Source organism: Halichoerus grypus, chromosome X, assembly GCF_964656455.1.
Source record: "Halichoerus grypus chromosome X, mHalGry1.hap1.1, whole genome shotgun sequence".
In the NCBI taxonomy this organism is placed as follows: Eukaryota; Metazoa; Chordata; class Mammalia; order Carnivora; family Phocidae; genus Halichoerus; species Halichoerus grypus.
This window is the reverse complement of record NC_135727.1, coordinates 130971540-130988061: the sequence shown is the minus strand read 5'-3', so window position 1 is coordinate 130988061 and position 16522 is coordinate 130971540. Positions and strand designations below refer to the sequence as shown.

At 45.1% G+C, this 16522-nt stretch overlaps 1 protein-coding gene across 1 annotated transcript in view; it reads right to left on the bottom strand.

Annotated features, from left to right (window-relative positions):
• Positions 1–382: 382 nt before the first annotated feature.
• Positions 383–16522, bottom strand: part of DHRSX (dehydrogenase/reductase X-linked) — a 148833-nt gene continuing 132693 nt past the window's right edge. Inside the window, exon 7 of the mRNA XM_078064186.1 lies at positions 383–841. Coding sequence (XP_077920312.1) covers positions 638–841 — 204 coding nt within the window. The 3' untranslated portion in view covers positions 383–637. The remainder of the gene's footprint in view (positions 842–16522) is intronic.

Here is a 16522-nt window from a genome sequence, read left to right as displayed (position 1 = left end):
CCCTGTCCTCCCACCCACTGCACAGAATCCCTGACACATCTGGTTATATTCGCATGACTCACGGGCTTGAGCTCATGACAGCAACTCTGGGGACTACAGGTAGCACCCAGGACCAGGTCACTCTCAAAGTGTGGAGTAGAATATGAGTTGTCACCTGACCCTTAACCCAACAGACTGAGGAAGGCTCATGTCTGCTTCACGGACCCAGGAGTCAAAGCTGGGTGTCCAGAATAATGGGTGAGTGGAAGAACAAAGGGCACAGGGGACCCTGAACCCTCTACAGCTCCAGTGGTTCATACTCCCTTGAAAGAGCTTGCCTCACCTGGAATATGTCTCCCCAAACCTGGTCCCTGCCCTGTGCTCAACAAGGAAGACTGCACAGTTGGGTTAGGCAGCATTTAATTGTTCATAGCACTTGTAGCAATTTGGCAGACAACTTATGGCTCGGGACCACCTACTTGGGAATTACATTTAATGTTCCTTTTGGTCCTTGACTTCCTGCAAAGGCACGACAGCAGACAGGAGACCTCTGGGGACACAGCCCCAAAGGCAGGCAGCTACGAAAAATGCGGACACGGGGATCTGTCACAGACCTGTGTTTGGTGGACTGAAGGCAAAGTCTTCCCTGACGTGGCAACTACCCCGAGAAGGTGTCCTGGGTCATGTCAGTGATGCCGGTCATCTGGCAACTCCTGGCCCACAGTTCTCTTTGAAGATCTAGGTCATACGTGATCTTGAGAGACTTGGTCTCTTTCTCATTGTAAAGGTAGCGGCCGCCGATTCCTTCCAGGTCCGGGGTGACCGCTGCATAGACAGACGTCCAGGCTCCCTCATCTGGGGTCTGTGGGGAGAAGGAAGAAGGCCAGTATGCATCAGTGTTCAGAGTAGAGCGCATGGGATTCTCAGGACCCCCACCGATGTTGTTGGGCTAGACACAGCATGCTCATCACCGGGGTCGGGAAACTCAAGCAGAAAGCCATGTGTACAACCTAGCCGAGCTGATGGGTTAATCCATTTCCATAGGCAAAAATGCGTATTAAAATCCCTGATGTGGACAGTCAAGTTCTGCAACTCCCGATGAAGCCATAATGCATATGAACTGGCTCAAAGGGGATGAATGCTGAGCCTCTGTGTTAAAGCAACACTAGTTGGCAACCGGGTGAAATGTGACCACCTTGCAGAAAGGTTCTTGGCGTCAGCGCAGCACGGTGAGCTTCCCGTGGGGATGGAAGAGTTCCCAGGCTATGGTCACTGCTTAGGGGGAAAGCAAAGTCCAAGTAGAAGCTTGAAACGTAGAGAACACATGAGGACTGGAACTCTTGTTCTGACGGAATGCGGCAACGTGGGAACACGACACACTCTGCATTCTGGGGTGGGAGTCTGAGTGACCAGTGGGTTAGTATGGTCAGTGGGTGCCAGCGAGCTAGGAGGAGCTCAAGAGATTGGAAATGGTGGGAACCGAGGCATCTCCGTCCAGGGCTATGATTCCAGATCCAGAAACCAACAGAATTTCCCCCTCGCTTCTTATTGTCAGGATAAAGACTTTTTCAAGAGCTTATCTTGTTTCATCTTGTGGAAATCTGCTCAATCTGCCCCATCCACTCTAGAGCTTCTTATGTGTCTCTCTAAGTCTACACAGCTGACCCCTGAACAAAACAGGTTTGAACTGCGTGCGTCCACTTAGATGCGGATTTTTTCGGTAAAGGTAGCACAATCCCGTAAATGTGTTTTCTCTCCCTTAGGATTTTCTTAACCACGTTTTCTTTGTCTAGCTTATTCTATTGTGATAATCCAGTGCATAATACATGCAACGTACAAAATATGGGTTAATCTACTGTTTATGGCATCATTAAGGCTTCTAGGCAATAGTAGGCTATGAGTAGTGAAGCTTTGAGGAGTCAGAGTGATACCTGGATTTTCAGCTGCGTGGGGGGTTGGCATTCCCATGCACACACATATACTCCCATGCCACATATATATTCCCATGCACACACACTCATATGCACACACATACTTCCATGCATGCATGCACATTCACAATCATACACATAAACTCACATGCACACATGTATTCACATGTACATGTACTCCCATGACACTCACATATTCACATGTCCACACATATACTCATACCCACACACATGCATACATTCACATACATACATATATACTCACACACACTCATATACTCACATGCACACACACATACTCATACCCACACACATGCATATATTCACATACATACATATATACTCACACACACTCATATACTCACATGCACACACACATACTCATACCCACATACATGCATACATTCACATATATACATATATACTCATACACACACTCATACTCACATGCACACACATATACTCATACCCACATACATGCATACATTCACATACATACATATATACTCACACACACTCATATACTCACATGCACACACATATACTCATACCCACATACATGCATACATTCACATATATACATATATACTCATACACACTCATATACTCACATGCACACACACATACTCATACCCACATACATACATTCACACACATACATATATACTCACACACACTCATACTCACATGCACACACACATACTCATACCCATGTAGATGCATACATTCACACACATACATATATACTCATATATACTCATATACTCACGCACACACATACATTCTCACACACATACTCACACGCACACACACATACTCATGCACATGCATATGCTCACATGGACACACATATATACTCATATGCACACACATATGCTTAGAGGCACACACATGGATGCACACATACACACCGACGTACCCACGCACACATTTACACACAGACATACACACTGTCAGCCAAGGTGGCAGGCAGCTCTGCTGACATACAAAGGGGTAGAAGAAAAGAGCTGTTTCTTGGTTATAATGCATCTTGTGGAAAATTAATCACATCCATTTACCCAACTATCATGTGCTTAAATACATGATAGATGCTAGGTTTAAAAATGCAACCGCTGATCGTTTGTAGAACATTTCAAAGCCTTGGGCTTATAATGAAGACAGAAATGAGATTTCATTTGTATTCTTTAATTCCTAAATGTTTTGACAGCTCATGAAATAGATGCTTTTATTCATTTATTTCTCATTACATCTCATATCACATCCTAATCATCACCCATCAGAGCAATTATAGGTTGTGCCCATGCAAAAGGGAGGGTGCCATGATAAATGCTGAGATACACATGTGTATGTATAAACATGCACACATACACATGCTCACATGCACTCACACACTCATCCACATGCACGCACATGTGCTCACAGACTCACCCACATGCACACACACACATGCTCCCATGCACACATATATGCTCACCCCCACACACATGCTCTCACATGCACTCACCCACACATATAGTCACCCCACACACACACACAAGCTCACATGCACACACACATATTCACCCACGTGCATGCACACTAGCCCATGTGCACACACAGGTGCTCACCCACAAGCTCTCACACACAGTCACAGACATTCGCACACACACGACTTTAGGAATTTTTCATAACCTTTGGGAATTTATCTGCATTCCCTGGAGGTGGAGGAGACACCCAAGGATCTCAGGACCTGGGTTCAAATTTCTGTCACCACCTGTTAACTGTGAGATCTTCACTGAATCATCGTCCCTCTTAAGCCTATTTCCTTTCCTGGAAAACAATAATTGTAGAAATAGTTTTCCCACACAATTGTCAGGGAGAAACGCATGACATCTTACAAGGGAAAGGCTTTTGGCAAATAAACACAATTGCAAATGATAAACAGTAAGCACGACAGGGGTGACCATATTGTGTGCTGGGCATTGTGCCAAGCACTAACACCCATTTTACAGATGAGGACCTGAGGCTCAGAGAAGACTTGTCTTTTCCCCAGGGCACACAGCTGGTGGGTGGAGGAGCTAGGATTCGAACCCAGGGCCACCAGCTCCCTGGTCAACATCCTCACCCATAGCATGTGCTGACTTCTCCAAGAAATGACTCTAGAGGCTGGGAGATGTAGGCAGGAGAGTGGGTTTGGGGAGACTTCTGAGTCCAAGTAGGCTCCTGCAGCAGGAGATGTCTCATGCAGGGAGAGAGCCACCATAGCCGCTTAACCAGAGGGAAGAATGTCCACGGGGCACAGCTCCTGCCTCTGTCTGAGCAGCAGGCTTCCTGCTGAGCTGGAAGGCCGAACATCAACATCAACAATGCCTGAAATGAGCTGGACTATGTCCCCCCAAATCCATATGTTGAAGTCCTCACCCCCAGGACCTCAGAATGGGGCTGTATTTGGAAGTGGGGATCTTTAAAGAGGGGATTAAGGTAAAATGAGGTTGTTGGTGTGGACCCTGATCCAACAGGACTTGTGTTCTTATAAAAAGAGGGGATGAGGACACAGATACCCCCAGAGGACGACCACCTGAGGACACAGGGAGGACACAGGATCTACACGCCAAGGAGAGAGGACTCAGGAGGAACCAGCCTTGGCCCCGCCTGGATCTCAGAGTCCCACCCTCGGCCCCGCCTGGATCTCAGACTCCCAGCCTCCAGGACTGAGAGACAATGAATGTCTGTTGTTAAAGCCACCCCGTCTCTGGTACGTTGTCATGGCAGCCCGGACAGACTAATTCAATGTCCAAATGATTCCTCTTCTCTGACTGGGAATGTTAGCCTATGGAGGGCTGCAGCTGTGCGCACACACCTTTTCCAGGGAACAGGTGCTTACGCCTCTACTCATCTGCTGCATTCAGACTCATGGGAGGGACATGCTCAGGTTCTGCCAGATAGACCTAAGACCAGCAAAGACCCCGACAGGCAGGAGATGCTTCTTAAATATGTGTCCGGTGAAGGCATATGTCCTATTATAGACTGAATGTGCACGCCCCTTCCCTCCAATTCATATGTGGAAGCCCTAACCCTCAATGGCATGGTATTAGCAGGCGGAGCCTTTGGGAGGTGATTACGGTTACATGAGGTCATGAGGGTGGGAGCCCCCATGATGGGACTGGTGTCCTCATAAGAAGAGGAGGAGACACCTCTTCCTCCCTCCATCACGTGAGGACACAGACATGGCCATGCATGTCCAGCAGAGAGGTCCCGGGAGAAACTACTGCTGGCCACGCCTGGATCTCAGATTTTCAGCCTCCAGCCTATGAGCAGTAAGTACCTGTTTTCAAACATCTTCAGTCTGTGGGATTCTGTTAAATCCACCCAAGATGATGAATACATGTCCCAACACCAAGATCTATATTTGAATGACGCTGGGTTCTAGGTTATGAAAAAAACCACAGAGAAGAGACAACCACTTGTTTTTTCCCGAATCTCTCTGAGCTAGAACCCTGCACACCACAGCCAGTGGGAGCATGAGAAACACCTGCACCATACACCGCCTTTTTCTACTCCTTCTCTCTTTGCTTACTTTTCCTTTGTTTCTATTTGTTTTTATGTTATCACCTGACATCTTGCACCTGTGGCTCATGGTGCAGCAATCCACCATCGGCTGGGCACCCGGTCATAGGCTGGATGTCCCCAGGGAGCCACCATACATACACACTGACAAGGAAAGCCACGTGGGTTAACTGCTAAAGGGGCTGGCATAGAGCCCTGCTGCTCTCAAAGATCTTTTGCACTGTGATTCTTCCTTACTAACTCAACGCTTCATGTAGGGATGCCATGTTGGCAAAAAGGCAAGATCAAAAGGCTTCCTCTCCTGCGACCTCTATAGTCCGTCCTTGCATGGTGAACATGTAGATGATATTTCATGACTAATAAGCTCAAGCTTGGGGATGTTCATTCCAAGCAAAGAGAGTTATTAATCCTTTCTTCTTCCCCCGGGATCACTGCTTGGGTCATTCGGTGATGAAACTTCACGTCCTAGAGAAGCTCACTGGAGCCCATGACCTGCCAAGAGCTCCAGGCTCATGAAACTCCAACACACTAATGATCGCCAACCAGAACGGGTTAATGAGGCAGAACCTCTAGCTTAATTTGCCAAGGAGTATCAGTAGGAACACAGTTGATGAAATTCAAAGCTGCTCTTGTCTAACAAGAAAATGGACATTTTGTGCTGGTTTCTATAACCACGCTCCCCTATCAGAGTTTTCTAAGCTGAGCATGAAATTCCACAACTTATTCACTGTTTGTTTTTTTGTTTTGTTTAATTCATCTGTAGGAATTGTCTCCTCTAGGAAAGTACCTGGAATCCAGGTACTCAGCTGTGTTCAAAAATATCTGGGAGGGGCGCCTGGGTAGCTCAGTCATTAAGCGTCTGCCTTCAGCTCAGGTCATTATCTCAGGGTCCTGGGATTGAGCCCCGCATTGGGCTCCCTGCTCAGCGGAGAGCCTGCTTCTCCCTCTCCCTCTGCTGCTCCCCCTGCTTGTGCTCTCTCTCTGTGTCTGTCTCTGTCAAATAAATAAATAAAAAATCTTTAAAAAAATGGGAATTCAGGTCCATGATGATAAGCATCATGGAGACAAACTGGAAAGTATCTAATTAAGATGGATATGCAGAAAGACCCAAATCAGCTCTGTTTTTTTTTTTTTTTTTTCTCTCTCTCTCTCTCTGGCCTCAAGGAGAACCAAGGGCAGATGACCAGCATCAAATGGTGCACCTGCAGATCTACTGAACCCCCCAGCAAAATTTGATCATCTGTCCCTGTGCAGTTGTAGTTGAGATGATCTGTCTTCCAGCTCATTCCCGGGATGATGAAGCGTGTTTCCTGGGTGCTGGGTGCAGAAAAATCAGTCGGCTTCTGAATAGATAAGAAGGTCCTCTAAACAATGCTCCCTCTGGCATAAATAACATATCCCATTTTATCTACAGCTTGTAAAAAAAATAAAAAAAAGATCATCCTTAAAGATTTGTAAGATGTCTAAAATGTGAAACTGAACCCAAGAGTGTATGTGTTGCTTTTATCAGAGGCAGGAGGACCACTAAAGAACCAGATGTCCGCTGGGAGACCAGGGAAGAGGGCTCCGTGTATTTATAGTTAAAGGTTTTCTCTGCATGAAGCCACGGCTGGAGTTGGAAGCTATGCACCCCGTTTCAATTCGATTCAGCACAACAAATGTTTATTAAATGCTCACCAATGTCTTGTGGGCTCTTGGGGCAAAGAAAGGCAGTTTTGAAAATAACCCCCACTACCATGGAGCTGACAATAGGCAGGGACTGTGGGTTGATGGTTGGGCACAAGAGCGTGAAAAAAAATAATAAAATAAGAAGCACACTTAGTAGAAAGAGGATGGAATTTAAAATGTGCTATTTAAGAGCTGCAAGCAATGTATGGTTGGAAGGGAACATGAATGCCTTATAATTACATAATTACATAGGGCTTTACAGTTTTGGAAATGCTTTCACATATATTATGTTAGCAATTTTCACAACAATCTTATGAGATATTATTATCCAGAATTAACAAATTACCAAAGCAAGAGGCATCGCAGAGGGTGGGAAGGAGAAGGAAGGGGTGGCCAGATCTTGGTTCCTCCAGAGACCTCTCCATCTTGGTCCTTAATCTGCCTTCCTATAAGCCCATCCCCCATGCCAATAGCTTCCTTTCTCATCTCCTTCCCTATCTTCACCTTTGAAATGAAAACCTGACCTGGCTCTCCTTTGAGCCACAGACACATTTATGGCAGCCCAGTTGGCATTGGAAGTAAACACCCTACTTATCCACCTCAAGGTCAAGCATCCCCAAATCCCCACCTGGGCATTTCCCATCACCGCATCTCTTGGATAGGCACCACCATTACCCTCACTTTCCTGAGTGAGAAACCCCCGAATTATCCTTGAGTCTTTATTTATTCACATCCCAGAGTCAACCAGTCAAGATGTCTTAATTTTATCTCTGGACTAGTTTTTGGAATGATTTTCCTCCCTCTCCACCACGTCCAGTACCACCTCTACCACTGCAATGGTCTGAAAGCTGACCCCAGGTGCCCCCATGTCCTGCAGTCCATTGGATGCTTTGTAGGCTGGATGGGTCTGATCCTGTAACCTTCTCACTGACATTTCTCAACAGGCACCCTGCCCTAACATCCTAAGGTGGCCATTGCTTCTAACACATGATAAGCTTCTCTCCTTGTACACCTGAAATAGGGCTGGGAACAGCTGCTCTTGGGAGAATTGAGACACGGGTAGCTCAGATCATTTCCCAGTCTTGGGTTCAGATGGGGGACACAGCTAAGAAAGAGGTGGTGTCAGTTTGACCACCCACCATCTTGAACTACTTTCTGCATCACATATAGTTCCAGCATTGCTCATGGACCCTGGCCTAGCTTTCAGTCCACCTTCAGAGGCCCCATCCCCAGCAAAGCCTTCTCCTCCTGCCCCAACACTAGGGCAGACTACTGCCACCATATTTGTCCTTTTGTCACTCATGAAATGCTCGAAGTCAAACCGAGTGATAACTGGTAGAGTTCCCAGAACCCAGGGTGCAACTACGGGACATGCCCACCCTGACGCCCCAGTGATCAGTCTTGATCACTCTACACCTGGAGGAGTGCATGAGATGTCATCAATGCCTGAACAAACATCATGCACTGACTCCCTGCTCCAAGCCTCCTGTGTGAGCCCACCTGATATGATGTAATCTTCACGATATACCTGTGAGGTGGGTCTTATCCCACCAGCTTTACAGGGAAGCAGCTGAAGCCAACACACTGGGCAAAGACACAAGAGGGCGGTCTTGAGAGCTGAGATCCAAGGAAGGTGAACGTAAGAGTTTCATTTGGCTATTCTTGGTGAATGATCAAAAACTTGGTGGCTTAATACAGCACAGATTTATCATCTTAAAATTCTACAAGGTCAGAAGTCTAAAATGAATCTCAATGGTCTAAAACCTGGTGGGTTGGCAGGGGCTGTATTCCTGCTGGATGCTCCAGGTGACAGTCTGTCTCCTTGTCCCTGTCCTTCTCTGACTCGAACCCTCCATCCTCTCTCTTATGAGGATCCCTGTGATGACACTGGGCTCCCCTGGATCATCGGGGATCTCCTACCTCCCAGAGTGGAAGAGTAATGGTGGTAGTTCCCTATGGCATGATAGAAGGTCAACTGAAGGTTGCTGTTCATTCAGCGTGCTCGAATGCTGACGGATGATGGGGAAAAGCTGATGATGCAGAGGTGGGGAGAAGGATTGCTGGACGTGTGTCCTTGAGGTGATTAATTAAACGTGCCACCCTCCTGGCACATCCATCAAAAAGCAATCAAACGACCCTGTGACTGGGTTGATTCAAATGCATATTAAAGAGAACCAAACATCACTAGTCATATAGGTTGTTGTAACGGGGGCATGTTCTACACTGTCGATTTGATCCTTTTTAATTGGAGACTGGTGTATAAAGTGATTTCAAAGAGGCCTGGCATTGTTTGGCATGAGCTCTGCACAGGGGTCCCGATGCACCCAGCACTGAGAATCATGCTTTTTCGTGGTACCCACGGATCCCAAGGCAGTAACGCAGGCAGATAGGGATGACGTCCCAATGCAACGGGACCAACACCTGAGAGATGCAGGTTTTCTGCATCGGCACTGGCTTCACTGGGTCTCACAGCCTCTGAGAAGCTTCGTCTACATGCACACAGAGCCTGACAGAGCACATGCATACAGAGTGGTCTTCATTTGTGAACACGCTAAACCTCTCGTCTTTACAAATGCCTCCTGGTTTCTCTCAAGGACCAAAGTGGCTCGCCCAGGTGAGTGGCTCTGAATTTGCAATCCAGGGCATGATTTCCAGGGAGGCACCGACGGAGGTTTACTGGTATAAAACAACGCCACTGTATGATATAAAAGAACAGATAGACAAACGCGTCCATGTAAGTAATATGTGCATACACGGTAATCATTATAAAGAGGGCATCATAGCCTCGGCTGGGCTACAGATTTTGTTCTGTTTCCTTATCCCATTTTTACTTCATTTCCATGGTAATGAATATTCTTCCACGACTTAGTCTTACAGCTTCCATAATCTTCTCTCTTCTGTACAGAGGCACCATCATGCAGACAGCGCCCTGAGGTTATTTTTAATCCAAAAGGGCAGATGCTGCACAACACGTTCCCAGGAGTTCATGGCCAGGTCTCGGGCAGGCCAAGTGTGGATGCTTTCCTGGCGAAAGAAAATATTTCGAAATCCCTCTACTTGGGGAAGTAGACACCAAATGATGCGTCGGTAGGAAGACAAATTGAAAGGGAAGGAAGGTAATTAAGCCCTAAAGGGAGCTCAGGGACACGGCTGACTTCATGAAAGGTGCTCGGAGCAGGCATGGAAGGCAGACCCCGAGAAGAGGTTCGGTGACTGTCCTCATTAATCCCGAAACTTGAAGAAACAGATAATTATCGAAGGGACGAAGCTGTCAACACTGACTTGAGAAGAAGGAGGAATCCTCAAGAAAGCAATACCCATCAAAGATAATTTTGAAACCTGAATCAGAATCATCCTTCTGAAAATTCCCAAACCCAGAGAGTTTGCAAAGGCTAATACTTCCAGTCTGCAAATGCAGAGAGTTGTCATTATAATTACATTAGGCTGAAGCATAAGAGAGAAAAACACAGGGAAAAATGAGCTTCTGGATTGTCTCATTGTTTGGCTTTTTTTTTTTTTTTTAAACAAATCATCAAAACTTTCGTATCCCAACTTGACAAAAATAGCTGGAAGGGGATCTATAGCGCCGGGGTAAATATCAATACAGAAGTCATCAATGAAGTGGCTGGGGAATGGAATCCTCTGGTGTAATGGAGAATAATGCTCTATGACACCAAGAAGCATTCCAGAAATTGGGGGCCGTTCATTTTAGAGTAACATACTGAACCACGTTATCCAAATAAGGGGGTTAAAGCAAACAAAAACATAATCATCTCTCTAGATCTGAGTCAGCAAACATTTTCTGTAAAGGGCCAGACAGGAAATATTTCTCACTTTGTGGGCCATCTGGTCTCTGTCCTAACCACTAGGCTCTGCCTTTATACCAGGGACAACACGTAAATTAAAAAACATGTGTGTCAATAAAGCTTTATCGACAAAACCATGTGGCCAGCCCATGGCCCGTAGTTTGCCTATGGAGTGAACTGTTTTGTTTTGTTTTGGTAAAAATTCAACATTCATACCTCATTCAAAAGAAAAGTCAAGTCAGAATGATATGTAGCATTGTACATAACAAAGTACAATATGCAAATGCGAATAAATATAAGAGAGAGACATTACATGTTTTGCCCTCAAAATGGAAAATAAGATATGAGTCACCTACACCATCTATTATTTAACTGCCTATAGCATAGGTAATAACATTTTCAAGAGAAGCATACATATTAGAAAGAAGGGGGAATATGATATTTACACATTAATCAATATGGCTTGAAAATTAAATTGAAATTAAATTAATTAAATTAAATGGACTGAAAAATCTATTAAAAACAGGACATCAGTGATAGAATCAATAAAGACTTAAGGCCTGAGGCATTCTCAGTACTTGGAGCATGTTTTGGTAAAACTGTCCTTGAAAGCCCAACGGAATGCTCCAGAAAACGTGGACAGGAGAATCTTCTAGAACCTTCTCATGCCAGAGCCTGTTCCCTAGAGAAACTGGGACAGAAGCAGACATGGAGATGTATGATTGATCCTTTACAGCAATACTGCTGGAAACCCCAAAGAACTGGAAACACCCCAGATGTTCCTGATCCTGTGGATGGATCTAAGCCATGTTGTATATGCATGTGGAATATACTTCACCAGGACAGAACCCAATAATCTACTTCTCCACGTGTCCACAGGGACTGATGTCAAACATTTAATATGGAGAACTGTGTGTTCAATTGGGTCCCCCTCCCGCCAAATACAAGTTGAAGTCCTAGCCCCTAGTATGTGTGAATATGACATTATTTGGAAATAGTGTCTTTGCAGATGTGATGAAGTAAAGGATCTGAGATGAGCTCATCCTGGATCAGGGTGGCCCTAAATCCAATGGCAGGTGTCCTTGTAAGAGACAGAAGAGGACACACTGACATAGAGGAGAAGCCACATGAAGACAGAGGCAGACATGGGAGGGACACGGCCACCAGCCCAGGGACACCTGAGCCCCAGAAGTCGGAAGAGGCAGGAAGGACCTTCCCCTGGAGCCTCAGGAGGGAACATGGCCTTGCCCCACCTGGATCTCAGTGGTCCTGCCCCGCCTGGATCTGAGACATCTAGTCTCCAGAATTGGGGGAGGATGAATCTCTGTGGTTTTAGCCATTTGGTTTGTGGTCATTTGTTACAGCTTCCCCCAGGTAACTAATCTTATATGAGCAAAAAAAGCAAATCACAGATATTACTCTACTTACTTAAGGGTCAAGGAATGCAAAGTTAAATTTCAGAGACACGCGTGGGACATTTATAACGAGAAACAAGAAAACAGTTGATGCTACGTGTGGGTTAGGGGTTAGTTCTTGCAGGTGCATTTGGGGAAAAGGGTGGGCACGTCCACGTGGTGCACTCACTTATCACCGACTTTTAAGTGTTTCACGTATTTTGCTGTATTCACGGTTTGCAGTATTTTTAATAAAACCTATTCGCAACAGAAACAAACATCAAAAGTTCATAAAACAATTAGGAATAAATGCAATAGGAAAGGTATGGGCATTTACTGAGAATTAATAAAATACCCCTGAAAAGCATTAGGATTCTGGTCACCAATTCCAAGATATGGGGTTACTCCCCACACCGCCAAGCAATTTGCAGACACCATCTGGGTGTCCTATAATCCAACTCAGTTCTGACCTATCTACCTGTGATGGGGTTTTGGAATATAAGTGAGGTTCAGTGGGGTGAGGTCCGGAGCCAACGACCAAGAAAGAATTCTTGAGATTCTTTGGTGCAAAACGGTGGTTTATTAAGCACAGGGACAGGACCCTTGGGCAGGAAGAGCTTCTGCCCCGGGGTTGTGAGGAGTGGCTGATTATATACAAGGGGTTGGGAGTGGTAAGGAAAAAGGAAGGTTTCAAGAGGATTTTCATATGTTAAGGAAGACTTACAGGATACCGGAGGTCTGGCCATTGTCAACTTAAGGTCGTTTCCCCCTCTAGCCAGGCATTAACAGCAAGATAGTTGGGAGCTTCCTGGAGGAACACTACACTCTGCCCGCTTCAAGTATCTGCCAATGGACCGCAGGTTATAAGGACATTTAATTGTATTTACATTCCCTTCTGGAAGCTATTGCTAAGGCTTTTGTAAGTAAACTGAGGGAGACTCGTCTCTTGCAGGATTGTGATCTCTGTAAATTAACTATTTGTTTTTCCTTTAGGGCAGCCGGGAGTGCCCGAGGAATGTCACATATATCCCATGGGGGGTGTTGTGGGGTGTCAGCTTCTGCTTTGTCCTCAGTTTCCCTTCTGCTCTCTCACCACCTGGACATGGCGTCAGATCCCCCAGGGATCAGCCCTACGAGACGGCCCTTCACCCCCTGGGTCAGACGCCAATCACAAATCCAGGTTGACACCCGTGGTTCTGACCCACCAGCTACAGATCGGACGTTCTCAGGACCTCCTCCTCGGGTTCCAATAATCTGCTATAGCGACTCACAGAGCCCAAGGAAACGTGTTACTCACTAGATCACGGGTTTATTATGAAAGGCTGTAGCTCAGGAACAGCCAGATGAAGTGATGTATGGGGCCAGGTGTGGGGGGAAGGGCGTGGAGCTTCCATGGTCTCACCAGGTGCACCCCTCTCCCCAAACCCCTATGTGTTCCCAAACCCAGAAGCTCTTCAAACCCTGTCCTTTTCATTTTCTAGCAAGGGAGACTATATTGCAGAGGCATGATGGATTAAATCATTGGCCACTAGGGATTGATTCAACCTCCAGCGCCTCTCCTCTCCCTAGAGGTCAAGGGGTGGGGCAGAAAGTGCCAAGCTTCTAATCACGTGGTTGGTTCCCCTGGCAACCAGCCCCATCCTTGGGGGCTTTCCAAAAGCCACCTCATTCACATAACAAAAGAAACCTCCATCACTCTCCTCACCGGAAATTCCAAGGATTTTAGGAGCTCTCTGCCAGAAACAGGACTAAGACCAAACATATATTTTTATTATAAGTCACAAAATTGCAAGCACCAAGAAAGAAACAAGTGAAAGGAAAGACAACTTATTCTCAGACAAAAAATATCACTCTGTGAAATCTCAATGTCCCCACACTAAATTAAGTTAGAAATCCCTCCCAATTAAGTTTTGTTCTGATGGTTATCCTATCCTATTCTATTTTATCTTATTCTATTCTACTCTACTCTATTCTACTCTACTCTATTCTACTCTATCCTATCTTATTCCAGCCTATCCTATCCTATTCTTATTCTATTCTTTCTTATTCTAACCTGTTCTATTCTATTCTATTCTTCTTTTTTTTCTATTATTCTGTCTTATTCTATTCTACTCTACTCTATTCTACTCTATTCTATCTTATTCTAGCCTACCCTATCCTATTCTTATTCTATTATTTCTTATTCTATCCTATTCTATTCTATTCTATTCTATTCTTCTGTCTTTTTTTTCTATTGTTCTGTCTTATTCTATTCTATTCTACTCTATTCTATCTTATTCCACCCTAACCTATTCTGTCTTATTCTATTCTACTCTATTCTATCTTATTCTATTCTGTCTTATTCTATTTTATCCTTTGTTAGTCTATCCTATCCTATTCTATATTATTCTATTCTATTCTATTCGAATCTACTCTGTTCTATTCTATTTTACTCTATTCTATCTCATCCTATTCTATCCTATCCTGTTATTCTTTCTTATTCAACCCTATTCTATCCTAGCCTAGCCTATTTTACTCTCTCATTCTTTCTTTCTTTTTTCACTTGATTTGTTAATTCAGTTAATTTCTTTTTTTCTATTTTTTTATTATGTTATGTTAATCACCATCTCATTCTTTCTTATCCTATCCTATGCTATTCTACCTTATTACTTCTTACCCTATCCTATGCTATCCTATTCTGTCTTATTCTATCTTGTTCTACTCTATCCTATTCCACTCTATTCTATTCTATTTCTCTCTGTTCTATTCTATTCTAAAAAGCTGGCAACAGCCTAAATGTAGAAACACAGAGAGATTGGATGAATAAACGCATATACCCTCATCATCAACTGTGTTTTCTTCAAATTGCAAATCATCTAAAAGTTGACGGGGGGTGGGGGGAATAATCAGGGCAAAGAGAGAAGGCAGCTAAGAAAATGAAGCCATGGGGGTGGGGGAGGCATCGCCAGAGCAGAAGGGTGAATTCAGAACAGACAGGAACATGCAGGTATTTAGAAAAGGAGAGCCCTTCGCCTCCAGGATCAGTAGAGAAGGATGGGCTTTTGGACAGATGGACCAGCATCAGTCCCTGCAAACACCATCCAGACTGACGACGGATCCGGTTCTAACAAGTAAAAACACTGGCAGCGGGGGAATTTCTAAACAGGACTTCAGCCCAGGAACCTGGGGAAGTCTCAACAACACAACAGAACGAAACTCAACCTCTTGAGAGAACTGACGACCAATTTTAACGCCTGTGACTAGATTTTGGCTCAAAGTACCCCATCGGAGACCTTAAGTGACAAGAAATTCGGGGGCGGGGAGATGTGCAACACAACATACATGGTTAAATATCCCTAATTATATAGATTTTTTTTTTTTCGGAGCCAGCAGCTCCCCATGGCGGGGGGGGGGGGCATGGGAGAAAGGAAGTGCATAAGGAATTCATTGAAAAAGTCATGTCCGTAAAGAGGATTTGGATTTTAAGCAGAGCCGAAGAGGGGAGCTCTGACATGGAGGAAAGATCCCCTGGTCTTGCAGATGTAATTACATCCGGTGGCGGCCAGATGCTGGCGCCCCGTTGCACATGATCATTCCCATTTGCCAGAATCTGGGTTCCGGTGCTGGTCCCAAAATGCTGGTGAGTGGAGAGCCCAGAGGTGGGGAATTCACAGCAAACGCTATCCCGCCCTCCACGACTCTGGACCGCGTCATTTCTAATCTTTGCGAACCCGCTGCAAGGAGAAAATCAATACCGTCCCCTCGCCAAGACCCTGGAAGCCGGACGATGTGCCTGGGTCCCACAGCTGGGCCAGCATTCCCCCATAGAAACAGGACGGCAGCAAATGAACAAGGAATTGTTCCAAGAAGCAGGATTCCTGTGCAGTAAACACGGGATCTCACTGACCATTAAAAAAAAAAGGGGGGGGGGCAAATTTAAATGTGACCACATATCCAAGCACGAAATATAAAAATATCAAGAGACTAATGATGTAATGTATGGTGATTAACACAACATAATAATAAAAAGAAAAAGAAGAAGAGAAAAAATATCAAGAGAAAAGGGTTGGGGATACGAGATTTTAAAAGTGCCTATCCTGTGGGTGAATCTCTGTTTTGGAGAAGTTATTCTAAAGAAATAATCCCAGAAACAGCAAAGTGTCCACCTCTGAAATTACAAGGGTGTGCGTGCACCACGTTGGGCTACTTGGGGGTTAAA